Source organism: Mustelus asterias, chromosome 31 (assembly GCF_964213995.1).
Source record: "Mustelus asterias chromosome 31, sMusAst1.hap1.1, whole genome shotgun sequence".
Classification (NCBI taxonomy): Eukaryota; Metazoa; Chordata; class Chondrichthyes; order Carcharhiniformes; family Triakidae; genus Mustelus; species Mustelus asterias.
In genome coordinates this window covers 3,395,791-3,415,170 of record NC_135831.1, presented here as the reverse complement: position 1 = coordinate 3,415,170, position 19,380 = coordinate 3,395,791, and the positions used below count along the sequence as shown (strand labels likewise).

At 49.9% G+C, this 19,380-nt stretch overlaps 1 protein-coding gene across 1 annotated transcript in view; it reads left to right on the top strand.

Annotated features, from left to right (window-relative positions):
• Positions 1–5,496: 5,496 nt before the first annotated feature.
• The window catches only part of LOC144481626 (uncharacterized), a 30,605-nt gene continuing 16,721 nt past the window's right edge, over positions 5,497–19,380 (top strand). Inside the window, exon 1 of the mRNA XM_078200762.1 lies at positions 5,497–6,138. Coding sequence (XP_078056888.1) covers positions 6,135–6,138 — 4 coding nt within the window. The 5' untranslated portion in view covers positions 5,497–6,134. The remainder of the gene's footprint in view (positions 6,139–19,380) is intronic.

Genomic DNA, 19,380 nt, shown 5'->3' with positions numbered 1-19,380 from the left:
TATAAACCGTGACCCCACTAGTTCCAGATTCCCCCATAAGAGGAACCATCCTCTCTACATCCCACTCTGTCAGCGTGCCTCAGGATCGCAAAGGTTTCAATCGAATCGCCCCTTACTCTTCTAAGCTCCAGTGTTTACAGGCCCGACCTCTCCTCACCAGCCTATTCCTGGTATTCGTTGCATTAACCTTGTCTGAAATGCTTCTAATGTATTTACATCTTCCCTTAAATAAGGAATCCAATAGTGTGCACAGGTGTAGTCTCACCAACACCCCTGTACAAGTCAAGAACAGTCTCCCTGTCTTAACATTCAATTCTGCTCGCAATAAACAGTGATGTTCTATCAACTTTCCTCATTACTTGCTGTACCCCGTGAGGTGGCACAGCGGGTTAGCGCTGCTGCCTCACAGCGCCAGGGACCCGGGTTCGATTCCCGGCTCGGGTCACTGTCTGTGCGGAGTCTGCACGTTCTCCCCGTGTCTGCGTGGGTTTCCTCCGGGTGCTCCGGTTTCCTCCCACAGTCTGAAAGACATGACGGTTAGGGTGCTAAATCCTCCCTCGGCGTTACCCCGAACAGGCGCCGGAGTGTGGCGACTAGGGGATTTTCACAGTAACTTCATTGCAGTGTTAATCATAGAAATCCTACAGTACAGAAAGAGGCCATTCGGCCCATCGAGTCTGCACCGACCACAATCCCACCCAGGCCCTACCCCGATATCCCTATATATTTTACCCGCTAATCCCTCTAACCTACGCATCTCGATACTAAGGGGCAATTTTTAGCATGGCCAATCGACCTAACCCGCACATCTTTGGACTGTGGGAGGAAACCGGAGCACCCGGAGGAAATCCACGCAGACACGAGGAGAATGTGCAAACTCCACACAGACAGTGACCCGAGCCGGGAATCGAACCCAGGTCCCTGGAGCTGTGAAGCAGCAGCGCTAACCACTGTGCTACCGTGCTGCCTTACTTGTGACTAATAAAACTTTTTTAAAAAACTTTTACCTCCGTGCTAGGACACCCAGATCCCTCTTTTTATCTCAGAGTTCTGCAATGGGCGGCACGGTAGCACAGTGGTTAGCACTGCTGCTTCACAGCTCCAGGGACCTGGGTTCGATTCCCGGCTCGGGTCACTGTCTGTGTGGAGTTTGCACATTCTCCTCGTGTCTGCGTGGGTTTCCTCCGGGTGCTCCGGTTTCCTCCCACAGTCCAAAGATGTGTGGGTTTGGTTGATTGGCCATGATAAAAATTGCCCTTAGTGTCCTGAGATGCATAGGTTAGAGGGATTAGTGGGTAAATATGCAGGGATATGGGAGTAGGGACTGGGTGGGATTGTGGTCGGTGCAGACTTGATGGGCCGAATGGCCTCTTTCTGTACTGTAGGGATTCTATATTATTCTATATTAATGTCTCACCACTGCGAAAAAGTGCTATTTTAAAAAAATTCTTCCTGCTGGAAATCTAAAATAGATATTCTTTTTAAAAAACAGCAAGTTGGCTGTTGGGCTGGTGTGGTGCGGGGGGGGGGGTGTCTTTACAGTTGAAAATTTATTTATTAGTCACAAGTCGGCTTACATTAACACCGCAATGAAGTTACTGTCAAAATCCCCCTCGTCGCCCCACACTCCGGCGCCTGTTCGGGTAACACTGAGGGAGAATTTAGCACGGCCCAATGCACCCTAACCAGCACGGTCTTTCGGACTGTGGGAGGAAACCGGAGCACCCGGAGGAAACCCACGCAGACACGGGGAGAACGTACAGACTCCACACACAAGGCGGCACTGTGGGTTAGCGCTGCTGCCTCACAGCGCCAGGCACCCGGGTTCGATTCCCGGCTTGGGGTCACAATCTGTGCGGAATCTGCACGTTCTCCCCTCCCTCCCCCCCCCCCATCTCATGTCTGTGTGTGTCGTGAAGGCCGCCTTGGAGAACGCTTACCCGAAGATCAGTGCTCCAAAAGTTTGTGGCTTTTGCTACCAAATAAACCTGTTGGACTCTAACCTGGTGTTGTGAGACTTCTTACTGGGTTTACCCCAGTCCAACGCCGGCATCTCCACATCAGTCTCATACAACAGATCTGCTGTCCCTGGAATCAGCCTGGTAAACCTTCGCTGCGCTCCCTCTATAGCAAGGACATCCTTCCTCAGGTAAGGAGACCAAAACTGCACACAATACTCCAGGTGTGGCCTCACCAAGGCCCTGTATAATTGCAACAACACATCCCTGCTCCTGTACTCGAAACCTCTCGCAATGAAGGCCAACATACCATTTGCCTTCTTTACCGCCTGCTGCACCTGCATGCTTACCTTCAGCGACTGGTGCACAAGGACACCTGGGTCTCCTTGTACATTCCTCTCTCCTACTTTCAGATAATCTGCCTTCCCAGTTTTCCTGCCAAAGTGGATCACCTCACATTTACCCACAATATACTGCATCTGCCATGCACTTACCCATTTGGGCGGCACGGTAGCACAGTGGTTAGCACTGCTGCTTCACAGCTCCAGGGACCCGGGTTCGATTCCCGGCTCGGGTCACTGTCTGTGTGGAGTTTGCACATTCTCCTCGTGTCTGCGTGGGTTTCCTCCGGGTGCTCCGGTTTCCTCCCACAGTCCAAAGATGTGCGAGTTAGGTTGATTGGCCATGCTAAAATTGCCCCTTAGTGTCCTGAGATGTGTAGGTTAGAGGGATTAGCGGGTAAATATGTAGGGATATGGGGGTAGGGTCTGGGTGGAATTGTGGTCGGTGCAGACTCGATGGGCCGAATGGCCTCCTTCCGCACTGTAGGGTTTCTATGATAAAGGGGGAGGTGGCTAGATGGGTGGAGAACTGGCTTGGTCACAGATGACAGAGGGTGGTAGTGGAAGGGTCTTTTTCCGGCTGGATGCCTGTGACTAGTGGTGTTCCGCAGGGCTCTGTATTGGGACCTCTGCTGTTTGTGATTTATAAAAACAATCTGGAAGAGGGTGTAACTGGGGTGATCAGTAAGTTTGCGGACGACACGAAAATGAGGAACATTGTCAGAGGCTACAGAAGGATATAGACAGGCTGGAAATTTGAGCAAAGATGTGGCAGATGAAGTTCAATCCAGATAAATGCGAAGTGATGCATTTTGGTGGAACTAACGTAGGGGGGAGCTATACGATAAATGGCAGAACCATGAAGGTTGTAGATACGCAGAGGGACCTGGGTGTGCAAGTCCACAGATCCTTGAAGGTGACGTCACAGGTGGAGAAGGTAGTGAATAAGGCATATGGCATGCTTGCCTTTATAGGACGGGGCATAGAGTATAAAAGTTGGGGTCTGATGTTGCAGTTGGTTCGGCCGCATTTGGAATACTGCGCCCAGTTCTGGTCGCCACACTACCAGAAGGACGTGGAGGCTTTAGAGAGAGTGCAGAGGAAGTTTACCAGGATGTTGCCTGATATGGAAGGGCTTAGTTATGAGGAGAGATTGGGTAAACTGGGGTTGTTCTCACTGGAGAGACGGAGGATGAGGGGTGACCTGATAGAGGTGTATAAAATTATGAAAGGCACAGATAGGGTGAACGGTGGGAAGCTTTTTCCCAGGTCGGTGGTGACGTTCACGAGGGGTCATAGGTTCAAGGTGAGGGGGGTGGGGGAGGTTTAACATGGATATCAGAAGGGTGGTGGGGGCCTGGAATGCGCTGCTGGGCAAGGTGGTGGAGGCGGACACACTGGGAACGTTTAAGGCTTATCTCGACACACAGGGCTTAGGCAGAAAGGGCGAGGCAGGGTAAGTTATTTTTATCCAAACCTATATAGGAAAAGGGTAACTATGAATGATAGGCCAGTTCGGTGCTTCCGGTGTGAGATGTGGGAGTTCCTGGAAACACCTAGCCTCCCTGAGGTTCATATTTGCGCTGGGTGCGTGGAACTGCAGCTCCTGAGGGACTGCGTCACGGAACTGGAGCTGCAGATTGCTGACCTTGGTCTAGTCAGGGAGAATGAGAGAATAACTGACACGAGTTATAGGGTACTAGTTACACCGGGGCATCGGGAGGAAGACACGTGGGTCACAGTTAGGAGGAGTAAAGGTCAGAAGGGTAACGTACCAGAGAGTATTCCAGTGGCTGTCTCTCATAATAGGAAGGGCTCGGCGACAGGTGTGAGAGGGGAGGGGAGTGAGCAATTAGTGGAGGGGTCACCTGTGGTTGTCCCCCTCCAAAACAGGTATATTGTTTTGGATAGTGTGGAGGAGGATGACTCTCCAGGGGTAAGCCACAGTGACCAGGTCACTGGCACAGAGTCAGGCTCTGTGGTCCGGAAAGGAAAGAGAGGGGTTAGGAGAGCAATAGTGGTGGGGGACGCGTCGGTTAGAGGCACAGACAGGCGATTCTGTGGGTGCGAACGGGACTCCAGGATGGTAGTCTGCCTACCTGGTGCTGGGGTAATGGATGTCTCCAAGCGGATAGGAGGCATCTTAAAAGGGGAAGATAATGATGGTGGAAAGATGGTGCAAATGACGTAGATAGGAAGAGCAGGGGGATCCTACGAGAGCAATTCAGGGAGTTGGGAAATAGACTAAAAAGTAGGGCCTCCAGGGTGGCCATCTCTGGGCTGCTCCCAATGCCTCGTGCCAGTGAGGCTAAGAATAGGGAGTTAGTACAATTGAATGCTTGGCTAAAGGACTGGTCCAGGAGGGAGGGCTTCATTTTCCTAGATCAATGGGAAGTTTTCAGGAGAGGATGGCACCTGTACAAGGAGGATGGGTCACAACTAAGTTGGAAGGGCACGAATATCCTGGCTGGGAGTTTTGCTTGTGCAGTTCGGGGGGGTTTAAACTAGTATGGCAGGGGGGTGGGGATCAAAATATTAGGTCTACAAGTGTAGAGACTGGGGACGAGCTTGGGGCTGGGACAAGGCTGGCAAAGAAGAAGAGCACTCTGGGGGAGGATGACCTCACTGGGCCTGGAGGTCTGGAGTGCTTATACTTCAATGCAAGGAGCGTAGCAGGTAAGACAGACGAACTTAGGGCCTTAAAGATGTATAGAACGTTGGTTCGGCCGCATTTGGAATACTGCGCCCAGTTCTGGTCGCCTCACTACCAGAAGGATGTGGAGGCTTTGGAGAGAGTACAGAGGAGGTTTACCAGGATGTTGCCTGGTATGGAGGGGCTTAGTTATGAGGAGAGATTGGGTAAACTGGGGTTGTTCTCCCTGGAAAGACGGAGGATGAGGGGAGACTTAATAGAGGTGTATAAAATTATGAAAGGCATAGATAGGGTGAAAGGTGGGAAGCTTTTTCCCAGGTCGGTGGTGACGTTCACGAGGGGTCATAGGTTCAAGGTGAAGTGGGGGGAAGGTTTAACACAGAAATCAGAAGGGCATATTTTACACAGAGGGTGGTGGGGGCCTGGAATGCGCTGCCGGGCAAGGTGGTGGAGGCGGACACACTGGGAACGTTTAAGACTTATCTAGACAGCCACATGAACGGAGTGGGAATGGAGGGATACAAAAGAATGGTCTAGTTTGGGCCAGGGAGCGGCGCGGGCTTGGAGGGCCGAAGGGCCTGTTCCTGTGCTGTATTGTTCTTTGTTCTCTCAGCTTGTCCAAATCACGCTGAAGCATCTCTGCATCCTCCTCACAGCTCACCCTCCCGCTCAACTTTGTATCATCTGCAAATTTAAAGATTTGGGTTCCCTCATCGTTAATATATATTGTGAATTGCTGTGATCCCAGCACCGATCCAGAAGAAAAAGGACAGGCCGAATGGCCTCCTCCCGCACTGTGTGGATTCTATGGGATGTCCCTGAGGTGGTGGGAGACGCCATCCCGATGCAAACCTTTCCATCACTGTGCATAATTGCCTGCTGTGCCTTTTTCTTTGCGAGCGATACTTGATAACCCGTGCGTCTCTCTCTCTCTCTCACTCTCTCACTCACTTCCCGCTGATAACAGGAGGAAGAGAGTGTGCGGGGTGAGAGATAAAGCTGGGCGCCGGGTGGAAGGACGTGCATTCATCGGGGCTGCTCCAGAGCCAGGGAGGTCGTGATTCCTCGCTTGTCTCGCCGCCGGACCCTTCTCGGGAGCCAGGACCCTCGCGTTCCCGTGCCAGCAACGCCGCGTTTGTGGACTGAAGATCAGAAGGGAGAGCCTCCCCTCTGGAGAACAGTATGGGTAAGCATGCGCCCCTATCCTGCATTCTACTCTCCATCAGGCAAGCGAGGAAAGCGTTTATATGGAGCAAGGGGAAATATGAAGACATTGGACAGCAAATTAGAGGAGTAAATTGGAAGGAGGTATTCTCGGGGAAATGTACTGAAGAGAGGTGGCAGTTTTTCGAGGAATGTCTGTCTAGGGTTCTACAGGACAACGTTCCGAGCAGACAGGGAGGAGTTGGTAGGTTAAAGGAACCGTGGTGCACGAAAGCTGTGCGGGACCTAGTCGCGAAGAAAAGGAAAGCGTACAAAAGGTTCAGAGAGCTTGGCGAAGATAGGGATCTAGAGGAGTATACGGCTTGTAGGAAGGGACAAAAGAAGGAAATTAGGAGAGCCAGAAGGGGTCACGAGAAGGCCCTGGCAGGTAGGATTAAGGAGAACCCTAAGGCGTTCTATAAATGTGTGAAGAGTAAAAGGATGAGACGTGACAGAATAGGGCCTATAAAAGGTGAAGCGCGGAAAGTCTGTATGGAACCAGTAGAAATGGCAGAGGTGCTTAATGAGTATTTTGCCTCGGTTTTCACAGAGGAGAAGGGCCTGGGTGGATGTACTGCGGGCGTGCGGTGGACTGAAAGGATTGAGTATGTGGACTTTAAGGAAGAGGTTGTGCTGGAATCTTTGAATGGCATCAAGATAGATAAGTCGCTGGGTCCGGATGGGATGTACCCCAGGTTACTGTGGGAGGCGAGGGAAGAGATTGCAGAGCCTCTGGCGATGATCGTTGCGTCGTCGATGGAGACGGGAGAGGTGCCGGAGGATTGGAGGATTGCGGATGTGGTTCCTATTTTCAAGAAGGGGAATAGGGATAGCCGAGGTAATAACCGACCGGTGAGTCTAACCTCAGTGGTTGGTAAACTAATGGAGAAGATCCTGAGGGACAGGATATATGAGCATTTAGAGAGATTTAGTATGCTCAAGAATACTCAGCATGGCTTTGTCAAGGGCAGATCGTGCCTTACGAGCCTGGTGGAGTTCTTTGAAAATGTGACTAAACACATTGACGAAGGGAAGGCGGTAGATGTGGTTTATATGGATTTTAGCAAGGCGTTCGATAAGGTCCCCCATGCAAGGCTTCTAGAAAAAGTGAGAGGGCATGGGATCCAAGGGGCTGCTGCCCTGTGGATCAAGAACTGGCTTGCCCAAAGGAGGCAGAGAGTGGGTATAGATGGGTCTTTTTCTAAATGGAGGTCGGTCACCAGTGGAGTGCCCCAGGGATCTGTTCTGGGACCCTTGCTGTTTGTCATTTTCATAAATGACCTGGATGAGGAAGCGGAGGGATGGGTTGGTAAGTTTGCCGACGACACGAAGGTTGGTGGGGTTGTGGATAGTCTGGAGGGATGTCAGAAGTTACAGAGGGACATAGATAGGATGCAAGACTGGGCGGACAAGTGGCAGATGGACTTCAACCCAGATAAATGCGTCGTGGTCCATTTTGGTAGGTCAAATGGGATGAAGGAGTACAATATAAAGGGAAAGACTCTTAGTACTGTAGATGATCAGAAGGATCTTGGGGTCCGGGTCCATAGGACTCTGAAATCGGCCCTGCAGGTGGAGGAGGTGGTTAAGAAGGTGTATGGTGTGCTGGCCTTTATCAATCGAGGGATTGAGTTTAGGAGTCCGGGGATAATGATGCAGCTATATAAGACCCTCATCAGACCCCACTTGGAGTACTGTGCTCAGTTCTGGTCGCCTCATTACAGGAAGGATGTGGAAAAGATTGAAAGGGTGCAGAGGAGATTTACAAGGATGTTGCCTGGATTGAGTGGCATGCCTTATGAGGATAGGCTGAGGGAGCTCGGTCTTTTCTCCTTGGGGAGACGAAGGATGAGAGGAGACCTAATAGAGGTGTACAAGATGTTGAGAGGCATAGATCGGGTGGACTCTCAGAGGCTTTTCCCCAGGGTGGAAATGTCTGCTACGAGAGGACACAGGTTTAAGGTGCTGGGGGGTAGGTACAGGGGAGATGTTAGGGGGAAGTTTTTCACACAGAGGGTGGTGGGCGAGTGGAATCGGCTGCCGTCAGTGGTGGTGGAGGCGAACTCCATTGGGTCTTTTAAGAGACCCCTGGATGAGTACATGGAGCTTAATAGGATGGAGGGTTATAGGTAGGTCTAAAAGGTGGGGATGTGTTCGGCACAACTTGTGGGGCCGAAGGGCCTGTTTGTGCTGTAGTTTTTCTATGTTCTATGTCTTTGTTCTGATGTCGGGGGGAGATAAGGGCTGAAGGAACCTCCAGGTGCGTTTTGTTTTGGAATCCAGAATCTGTCCCAGTTATATTCAGACTGAAGCTCCCTTCCCTAGGTCCCCAGCACTCGCAGTTCACCCGAGTGTTATAAGAAAGGCAGGCTTGCATTTGCCGCAGTGTCTTCAGCTCTGAGATTTCTTCACTAAACCTGTCTGTCCCACGATCTCTCTCTTTGAGACACTCCTTAAATCCTACATCCTGCACCCTGCTTTTACTGATTCCTCCGATCAGTTCTTTCCCCTTTCTCGCTTGTCGATTTGCGTCCAACATCCGTGTGAAGCTCTTTGAGACAGAATGGTAGAATTCCTACCCTACAGAAGGTCCATTGAGCCTGCATCCTCAACAATGCCACCCAGGCCATTTCCCGTAGCCCCACGTATTTACCCTGCTAATCCCCCGACATTAAGGGGCAATTTAGCATGGCCAATCCACCTAACCTGCACATCTTTGGACCCTAAGGGGCAATTTAGCATGGCCAATCCACCTAACCTACACATCTTTGGACACGAAGGGGCAATTTTGCATAGCTGATCCACCTAACATGCACATCTTTAGACACTCAGGGGCAGTTTAACATGGCTAATCCACCTAACCCGCACATCTTTGGACACTAAGGGGCAATTTAGCATGGCTAATCCACCTAACCCGCACATCTTTGGACACTAAGGGACAATTTAGCATGGCCAATCCACCTAACCTGTACATCTTTGGACACTAAGGGACAATTTAGCATGGCCAATCCACCTAACCTGTACATCTTTGGACACTAAGGGACAATTTAGCATGGCCAATCCACCTAACCTGTACATCTTTGGACACTAAGGGCAATTTAGCATGGCCAATCCACCTAACCTGTACATCTTTGGACACTAAGGGCAATTTAGCATTGCCAATCCACCTAACCTGCACATCTTTGGACACTAAGGGCAATTTAGCATGGCCAATCCACCTAACCTGCACATCTTTGGACACTAAGGGACAATTTAGCATGGCCAATCCACCTAACCTGCACATCTTTAGACACTAAGGGGCAATTTAGCATGGCCAATCCACCTAACCTGTACATCTTTGGACACTAAGGGGCAATTTAGCATGGCCAATCCACCTAACCTGTACATCTTTAGACACTCAGGGGCAGTTTAGCATGGCCAATCCACCTAACCTGTAAATCTTTAGACACTCAGGGGCAGTTTAGCATGGCCAATCCACCTAACCAGCACATCTTTTGACACTAAGGGGCAATTTAGCATTGCCAATCCACCTAACCTGTACATCTTTGGACACTAAGGGCAATTTAGCATGGCCAATCCACCTAACCTGCACATCCTTTGACACTAAGGGGCAATTTAGCATGGCCAATCCACCTAACCTGCACATCCTTTGACACTAAGGGGCAATTTAGCATTGCCAATCCACCTAACCTGTACATGTTTGGACACTAAGGGGCAATTTAGCATGGCCGATCCACCCAACATGCACATCTTTAGACACTAAGGGGCAATTTAGCATGGCCAATCCACCTAACCTGTACATCTTTAGACACTCAGGGGCAGTTTAGCATGGCCAATCCACCTAACCAGCACATCTTTAGACACTAAGGGGCAATTTAGCATGGCCAATCCACCTAACCTGTACATCTTTAGACACTCAGGGGCAGTTTAGCATAGCCAATCCACCTAACCCACACATCTTTGGACACTAAGGGGCAACTTAATATGATCGATCCAACCTGCTCATCTTTGGGACTGTGGGAGGAAACCGGAGCACCCGGAGGAAACCCACGCAGACACGGGAAGAATGTGCAGAATTCGCACAGACAGTGACCCCAAGCCGGGAATCGAACCTGGAAGTTCCCCTCTGAGCCACTCACCATCCTGACTTAGAAATACATCAGCTGTTCCTTCACAGTCGCCGGGTCAAAATCCTGGAACTCGCTCCCTAACAGCACTCCGGAGAACCAACTCCGCATGGACTGCAGTGGGATCAAGAACGCAGCTCACCCACCACCTTCTCAGGGGGCAATTAGGGATGGGCAGTCAATAATCTAGCAAGCCCGTGAACTAAGATTAAAAAATGTAGAGAGTGGCTTGAAGGGGAACCTCCAGGCGGTGGTGTTCCCAGGTATCTGCTGCCCATGTCCTTCCAGATGGTAGAGGTGGCAGGTTTGCAAGCTGTTGTCGAAGGAGCCTGGTGGTTTTCATTTTGTAGTTGTGGACCATACTTACTTTAGTGATCTGGTCTGATGTGTAAGAACTTGCCTCACAACACACTAAAGTTTTTTTGTGAAGTAAAGTTTACTTATTAGTCACAAGTAAGGCTAACATTAACACTGCAATGAAGTTACTTTGAAAGTCGCCACAAGTCCGGCACCTGTTCGGGTCAATGCACCTAACCAGCAGGTCTTTCAGACAGTGGGAGGAACCCGGAGGAAACCCACGCAGACATGGGGAGAACGTGCAAACGCTGCACAGACAGTGACCCGAGCCGGGAATCGAACCTGGGTCCCTGGCGCTGTGAGGCAGCAGCGCTAACCCACTGTGCCGCTCCCACTCTTCAATAATGAGTGACCTATGATTATTATCATGTTGAGAGCTTTATTTATTAGTGTCACAAGTCGGCTTACATTAACACCGCAATGAAGTTACTGTGAAAATCCCCTAGTTCCCACACTCTGGCGTCTGTTTGGGTAACACTGAGGGAGAATTTAGCACGGCCGATGCACCCTAACCAGCACGTCCTTCGGACTGTGGGAGGAAACCGGAGCACCCGGAGGAAACCCACGCAGACACGGGGAGAATGTGCAGACTCCGCACAGACAGTGACCCAAGCCGGGAATCGAACCCGGGTCCCTGGCGCCGTGAGGCAGCAGTGGTGTCGATAAACAGGTCACATCAGATCTGGGAGAATCCCTCAACGTGAAACTTAATGGGGTAGACCTCTTGGTAATGTGGAGTCAGATGCTTCTGGTTTCTAGTCTCACTCCCAACACGTATAATCCAAGCTGATCATTTCATAAGACCATAAGATGTGGGAGTAGAATGAGACCATTCGGCCCATCGAGTCTGCTCCACTATTCGATCATGGTTGATATTTTTCTCACCCCATTCTCCTGCCTTTTCTCTGTAACTCTTGATCTCCTTATCAATCAGGAACCTATCTATCTCTGTCTTAACTTAAAGACACTCAATGACCCGGCCTCCACAGCCTTCTGCGGCAAAGAGTTCCACAGACTCACCGACCAGCAGCACAGTGGGTTAGCGCTGCTCCCTCACGGCGCCAGGGACCCGGGTTCGATTCCCGGCTTGGGGTCACTGTCTGTGTGGAGTCTGCACGTTCTCCCCCCCCGTGTCTGCGTGGGTTTCCTCCGGGTGCTCCGGTTTCCTCCCACAGTCCGAAAGACGTGCTGGTTAGGGTGCATTGGCTAAATTCTCCCTCAGTGTTACCCAAACAGGAGTGCGGCGACTAGGGGGAATTTCACAGTAACTTCATTGCAGTGTTAATGTACGCCGGTTTGTGACACTCATAAAAAAACTTTAACAGACGCCAGAGTGTGGGGCGATTAGGGAATTTTCACAGTAACTTCATTGCAATGTGAATGTAAGTCTACTTGTGACACCAGTAAATAAACTTTAAACTTAAGTTCTCCCTCAGTGTTACCCGAACAGGCGCCGGAGTGTGGGGCGACTGGGGGATTTTCACAGTAACTTCATTGCAGTGTTAATGTAAGCCTACTTGTGACACTAATAAATAAAATTTAAACTTAAATTCTCCCTCAGTGTTACCCGAACAGGAGTGCGGCGACTAGGGGGAATTTCACAGTAACTTCATTGCAGTGTTAATGTACGCCGGTTTGTGACACTCATAAAAAAACTTTAACAGACGCCAGAGTGTGGGGCGATTAGGGAATTTTCACAGTAACTTCATTGCAATGTGAATGTAAGTCTACTTGTGACACCAGTAAATAAACTTTAAACTTAAATTCTCCCTCAGTGTTACCCGAACAGGCGCCGGAGTGTGGGGCGACTGGGGGATTTTCACAGTAACTTCATTGCAGTGTTAATGTAAGCCTACTTGTGACACTAATAAATAAAATTTAAACTTAAATTCTCCCTCAGTGTTACCCGAACAGGCGCCAGAGTGTGGCAACTGGGGAGTTTTCACAGTAACTTCATTGCAGTGTTAATGTAAGCCTACTTGTGACACTAATAAATAAAATTTAACAGGTGCTGGAGTGTGGCGACTGGGGGATTTTCACAGTAACTGTGCCACTGATAAATAACTTACACTGCGGGACAGTTTAGCACTTGTGACACCAATATATAAATACACTTTAAACCTCTGGCTGAAGAAATTCCTCCTCATCTCGGTTCTAAAGCATCATCCCTTCACTCTGAGGCCACGTCCTCAGATCCTGGAATCTCCTACACAAGAGTGCGGTGCCGAGAGAGTACCGCACTGTCGGAGGAGCCTGGAGGGCCGGAATTCTGTCCACGTCGCGTCACTGCCAGCGAGGACGGAGCATTTGGCGCTCAGCCACACCTTCACTCACCGCAGCGGGCCGGGGGATCACGGCCCTGAGCGAGGTCAGAGAACCCGACCTCCCTCTGCCTCTCCAAGTGGACGGTCCAGCTCGAGAACCCCATAGGGAGAAGAACAGGGGGAGCGCAGCCTGGTATCCTGGCCAATATGTGACCCCCCCCCCCCCCCACCCCCCAGCCACTCATGTAGCCAACGTCTGCACAGCAAGATCCCATAAACAGCCGGGAGAAGACGATTGGATCATCGGTTTCCAGTGCAGTTGCTCTAGGGACTTTCATTTGATTTATTATTGTCACATGTATTGGGATACAGTGAAAAGTATTGTTTCTTGCGCGCTATACAGACAAAGCATACCGTTCATAGAGTACATAGGGGAGAAGGATTTGATTTATTATTGTCACATGTATTGGGATACAGTGAAAAGTATTGTTTCTTGCGCGCTATTCAGACAAAGCATACCGTTCATAGAGTACATAGGGGAGAAGGATTTGATTTATTATTGTCACATGTATTGGGATACAGTGAAAAGTATTGTTTCTTGCGCGCTATTCAGACAAAGCATACCGTTCATAGAGTACATAGGGGAGAAGGATTTGATTTATTATTGTCACATGTATTGGGATACAGTGAAAAGTATTGTTTCTTGCGCGCTATTCAGACAAAGCATACCGTTCATAGAGTACATAGGGGAGAAGGATTTGATTTATTATTGTCACATGTATTGGGATACAGTGAAAAGTATTGTTTCTTGCGCGCTATACAGACAAAGCATACCGTTCATAGAGTACATAGGGGAGAAGGATTTGATTTATTATTGTCACATGTATTGGGATACAGTGAAAAGTATTGTTTCTTGCACACTATACAGACAAAGCATACCATTCATAGAGAAGGAAACCATAAGACCATAAGACATAGGAGCAGAATGAGGCCACTCGGCCCATCGAGTCTGCTCCGCCATTCAATCACGGCTGATATTTTTCTCATCCCCATTCTCCTGCCCTTTTCCCCATAACCCCTGATCCCCTTATTAATCAAGAACCTATCTATCTCTGTCTCAAAGACACTCAATGACCCGGCCTCCATAGCCTTCTGCGGCAAAGAGTTCCACAGATTCACCACCCTCTGGCTGAAGAAATTCCTCCTCATCTCTGTTTTAAAGGATCGTCCCTTTAGCCTGAGGTTGTCTTGAAACGAGAGTGTGCAGAATGTAGTGTTACAGTCATAGCTAGGGTGGAGAGAAAGATCAACTTAATGCGAGGTAGGTCCATTCAAAAGTCTGACGGCAGCAGGGAAGAAGCTGTTCTTGATTTGGTTGGTACGTGACCTCAGACTTTTGTATCTTTTTCCTGACGGAAGAAGGTGGAAGAGAGAATGTCCGGGGCCCGTGGGGGTCCCTAATTATGCTGGCTGCTTTTCCCCGAGGCAGCGGGAAGTGTAGACAGAGTCAATGGATGGGAGGCTGGGTTTACGTGATGTATTGGGCTACATTCAAGAACTTTTGTCGTTCCTTGTGGTCTTGGGCAGAGCAGGAGCCCAGACCAAGCTGTGATACAACCAGAAAGAATGCTTTCTATGGGGCATCTGTAAAAGTTGGTGAGAGTCGTAGCTGACATGCCAAATTTCCTTAGTCTTCTGAGAAAGTAGAGGCGTTGGTGGGGCTTTCTTAACTATAGTGTCGGCATGGGGGGACCAGGACAGGTTGTTGGTGATCTGGACACCTAAAAGCTTGAAGCTTTCGACCCTTTCTACTGCGTCCTTGTTGATGTAGACAGGGGGTAGATAATGGCCCTGACACTGAGGCTAACCGCAGTCTGACGAAGGAATTAAGTTATCTCTTTCCTGTCATTTTATCAGAATTGGACTTTCAGAGTACCAATTCATTTCCTGTTCTTGGAAATGCAGAGTGACAGCGGTGAGATAAGGAATTGTTCAAACATTCTGCTCCGCTCCCTGCCTGTCCCAGATAAGGCACGCCGCTGCCCCAAGCCAGAGCAGCGGACTTCTTAACTCACCCCAGCCTGCGTCCTAACCCGCTCCGAGCCTCGCACAGCCAACCGATCTCGTGTCCACTGGCCCCGTGGGCATCTGGGCTCCTCGTACAAACACGGAACTCGTACGGCGCAGAAGGAGGCCGTTTGGCCGATGGTGTCTATCCGAGTACTCTGTGGGAAGTCACCGCGTTCCATGCTCCCCCCCCTTCCCCAGCCTTCTCCCCGTATCCCAGCACATTCTTCCATTGCTGATCAGATTCTATTGAATCTGCCTCCACCGCACTCTCGGACAGTGCATTCCCGGTCCTAACCCCTCGCCTGGTGACAAGGTTTCTCCTTGTGTCTCCATCTCTCTCTCCAGCTATATCTCTTTCTCTCTGTCTCTCTATCTCTCTCCATCTCCCTCTCTCTCCATCTCTCTCTCCAGCTATATCTCTTTCTCTCTGTCTCTCTATCTCTTTCCATCTCTCTCTCTCCATCTCTCTCTCCAGCTATATCTCTTTCGCTCTGTCTATCTCTCTCCATCTCTCTCTCTCTCCATCTCTCTCTTTCTTTCTATCTCTCTCCTCTTTCATTCTCTCCATCTCTCGCTCTCTCCGTCTCTCTCTCTCTCTCCTCTCTCTCACTCTCTCTCTTTCTCTCTATCTCTCTCCATCTCTCTCTCCATCTCTCGCTCTCTCTCTCCATCTCTCGCTCTCTCCGTCTCTCTCTCTCTCTCCATCTCTCTCTCTCTCTCTTTCTCTCTATCTTTCTCCATCTCTCACTATCTCTCTCCCTCTCTCTCTCTCCATCTCTCTTTCTCTCTCCATCGCTCTCTCTCTATCTCTCTCCCTCTCGCTCCCCATCTTGCTCTCTCTCTCCATCTCTCTCTCCATCTCTCTCTCCATCTCTGTCTCTCTATTTCTCTCCATCTCTCTCTTTCTCCATCTCTCTCTCCATCTCTTGCTCTCTCCGTCTCTCTCTCTCCATCTCTCTCTCTCCATCTCTTGCTCTCTCCGTCTCTCTCTCTCCGTCTCTCTCTCTCCATCTCTCTCTCTCTCTCTCTCTCTCAATTTCTCTCCTTCTCTCTCTCTCTCTCTCTCCATCTCTCTCTCTCTCTCTATTTCTCTCCATCTCTCTCTCTCTCCATCTCTCTCTCCACGCCTTGCTCTCTCTCTCTCTCTCTCTCTCCATCTCTCTCTCTCTCCACCTCTCTCTCTCTCCACCTCTCTCTCCATCTCTTTTTCTCTCTCTCCATCTCTCTTTCTCTCTCCATCGCTCTCTCTTTCTCTCTATCTCTCTCCCTCTCTCTCTCCATCTCTCTCTCTCTCTCTCAATTTCTCTCCATCTCTCTCTCTCTCTCTATTTCTCTCCATCTCTCTCTCTCTCCATCTCTCTCTCCACGCCTTGCTCTCTCTCTCTCTCTCCATCTCTCTCTCTCTCCACCTCTCTCTCTCCATCTCTCTCTCCATCTCTTTTTCTCTCTCTCCATCTCTCTTTCTCTCTCCATCGCTCTCTCTTTCTCTCTATCTCTCTCCCTCTCTCTCTCCATCTCTCTCTCTCTCTCTCTCAATTTCTCTCCATCTCTCTCTCTCTCTCTCTCTCTCCATCTCTCTCTCTCTATTTCTCTCCATCTCTCTCTCTCTCCATCTCTCTCTCTCTCCACCTCTCTCTCTCCATCTCTCTCTCCATCTCTTTTTCTCTCTCTCCATCTCTCTTTCTCTCTCCATCGCTCTCTCTTTCTCTCTATCTCTCTCCCTCTCGCTCTCCATCTCTCTCTCTCTCTCTCCATCTCTCACGCTCTCCGTCTCTCGCTCTCTCCATCTCTCTCTCTCTCTGCCTCTCTCTCTCCACGCCTTGCTCTCTCTCTCTCTCCATCTCTCTCTCTCTCCATCTCTCTCTCTCTCCACGCCTTGCTCTCTCTCTCTCTCCATCTCTCTCTCTCTCCATCTCTTTTTCTCTCTCTCCATCTCTCTTTCTCTCTCCATCGCTCTCTCTTTCTCTCTATCTCTCTCCCTCTCTCCCTCCATCTCTCACACTCTCCGTCTCTCTCTCTCTCTCCACCTCTCTCTCTCCATCTCTCCATCTCTGTCTCCCTCTCAAATCTCTTTTTCTTCCCTTTCTCATCCCATTTCTCTCTCAGTCCCTCTCTCTCTCTCTCTGTCTCTCTCTCCCTCTCTCAATCCTCTCACCCTCCCTCTCTCTCCTTCCCCCTCCCTCCCTCTCATCCTCCTCACCCTCTCTCTCACCATCTCTCCCCCTCCCTCGCTTATCCCCTTTCTTTCCCCTCTCTCGCCCCCTGTTTTTCTCCCTCCCTCCCCCTCCCTCTGTCTCACACCCCTCTCTCTCACTCCTCTCTATCCCCCCTCTCTCCCTTTCCCCACTCCCACTCTCCCCCCATCTCTCCCCTCTCCCACTCTCTCTTCCTCTCTACCTCCCTCTCTGACCCCCTCTCTTTCTCTCTCTCTCTCCCACTCCCCTGTCTCTCTCTCTCTCTTTCTCTCTCTCTGCGATCGTACCTCCAGCGTACCCATGTGGCCACATTTTTGGTCACCTGTCCAAATCTCCCTAAATGTCAAATTGGACAGCACGGTGACACAGTGGTTAGCGCTGCTGCCTCACAGCGCCAGGGACCCGGGTTCGATTCCCGGTTTGGATCACTGTCTATGTGGAGTCTACAAGCTCTCCCATGCCCGCTAACACTAGGCCACCATGCCACCCTGGACTGCAGGACGGACCTCAATAAATTCAGTCCCGAATTCTTTAGGGTTCTATTCACTGGAGTTTAGAAGAGTGAGAGGGGATCTCTAAATTAAGAAACTTATAAAATTCTAACAGGGTTAGACAGGGTAGATTCAGAAAGAATGTTCCCGATGGTGAGGGGGGAGTCCAGAACTAGGGGGTCAGAGTTTGAGGATAAGGGGTAAACCTTTTAGGACTGAGGTGAGGAGAAATTTCTTCACCCAGAGGGTGGTGAATGTGTGGAATTCACTCCCACAGAAAGTAGTTGAGGCCAAAACCTTGTGTGATTTCAAGAAGAAATTAGATATAGCACAGAATCCCTACAATGCAGAAGGAGGCCATTTGTCCCAAGGCCTAACTGCACATATTTACCCTGCTAATCCCTTGACACTAAGGGGCAATTTAGCATGGCCAATCCACCTAACCCACACATCTTTGGACACAAAGGGGCAATTTAGCATGGCCAATCCACCTAACCAGCACATCTTTGGACACTAAGGGGCAACTTAGCATGGCCAATCCACCTAACCTGCACATCTTTGGACACTAAGGGGCAATTTAGCACGGCCAATCCACCTAACCCACACATCTTTGGACACAAAGGGGCAATTTAGCATGGCCAATCCACCTAACCAGCACATCTTTGGACACTAAGGGGCAACTTAGCATGGCCAATCCACCTAACCTGCACATCTTTGGACACTAAGGGGCAATTTAGCACGGCCAATCCACCTAAACTGCACATCTTTGGACACTAAGGGACAATTTAGCATGGCCAATCCATCTGACCTGCACATCTTTGGACACTAAGGGGCAATTTAGCATGGCCAATCCACCTAACCCACACATCTTTGGACACAAAGGGGCAATTTAGCATGGCCAATCCACCTAACCAGCACATCTTTGGACACTAAGGGGCAACTTAGCATGGCCAATCCACCTAACCTGCACATCTTTGGACACTAAGGGGCAATTTAGCACGGCCAATCCACCTAACCCACACATCTTTGGACACAAAGGGGCAATTTAGCATGGCCAATCCACCTAACCAGCACATCTTTGGACACTAAGGGGCAACTTAGCATGGCCAATCCACCTAACCTGCACATCTTTGGACACTAAGGGGCAATTTAGCACGGCCAATCCACCTAAACTGCACATCTTTGGACACTAAGGGACAATTTAGCACGGCCAATCCACCTAACCTGCACATGTTTGGACACTAAGGGACAATTTAGCATGGCCAATCCATCTGACCTGCACATCTTTGGACACTAAGAGGCAATTTAGCATGGCCAATCCACCTAACCCACACATCTTTGGACACAAAGGGGCAATTTAGCATGGCCAATCCACCGAACCTGCACATCTTTGGACACTAAGGGGCAATTTAGCATGGCCAATCCACCTAACCTGCACATCTTTGGACACTAAGGGGCAATTTAGCATGGCCAATCCACCTAACCAGCACATCTTTGGACACTAAGGGGCAATTTAGCATGGCCAATCCACCTAACCAGCACATCTTTGGACACTAAGGGGCAATTTAGCATGGCCAATCCACCTAACCTGCACATCTTTGGACTCTAAGGGGCAATTTAGCACGGCCAATCCACCTAACCAGCACATCTTTGGACACTAAGGGGCAATTTAGCACGGCCAATCCCCCTAACCTGCACATCTTTGGACACTAAGGGGCAAT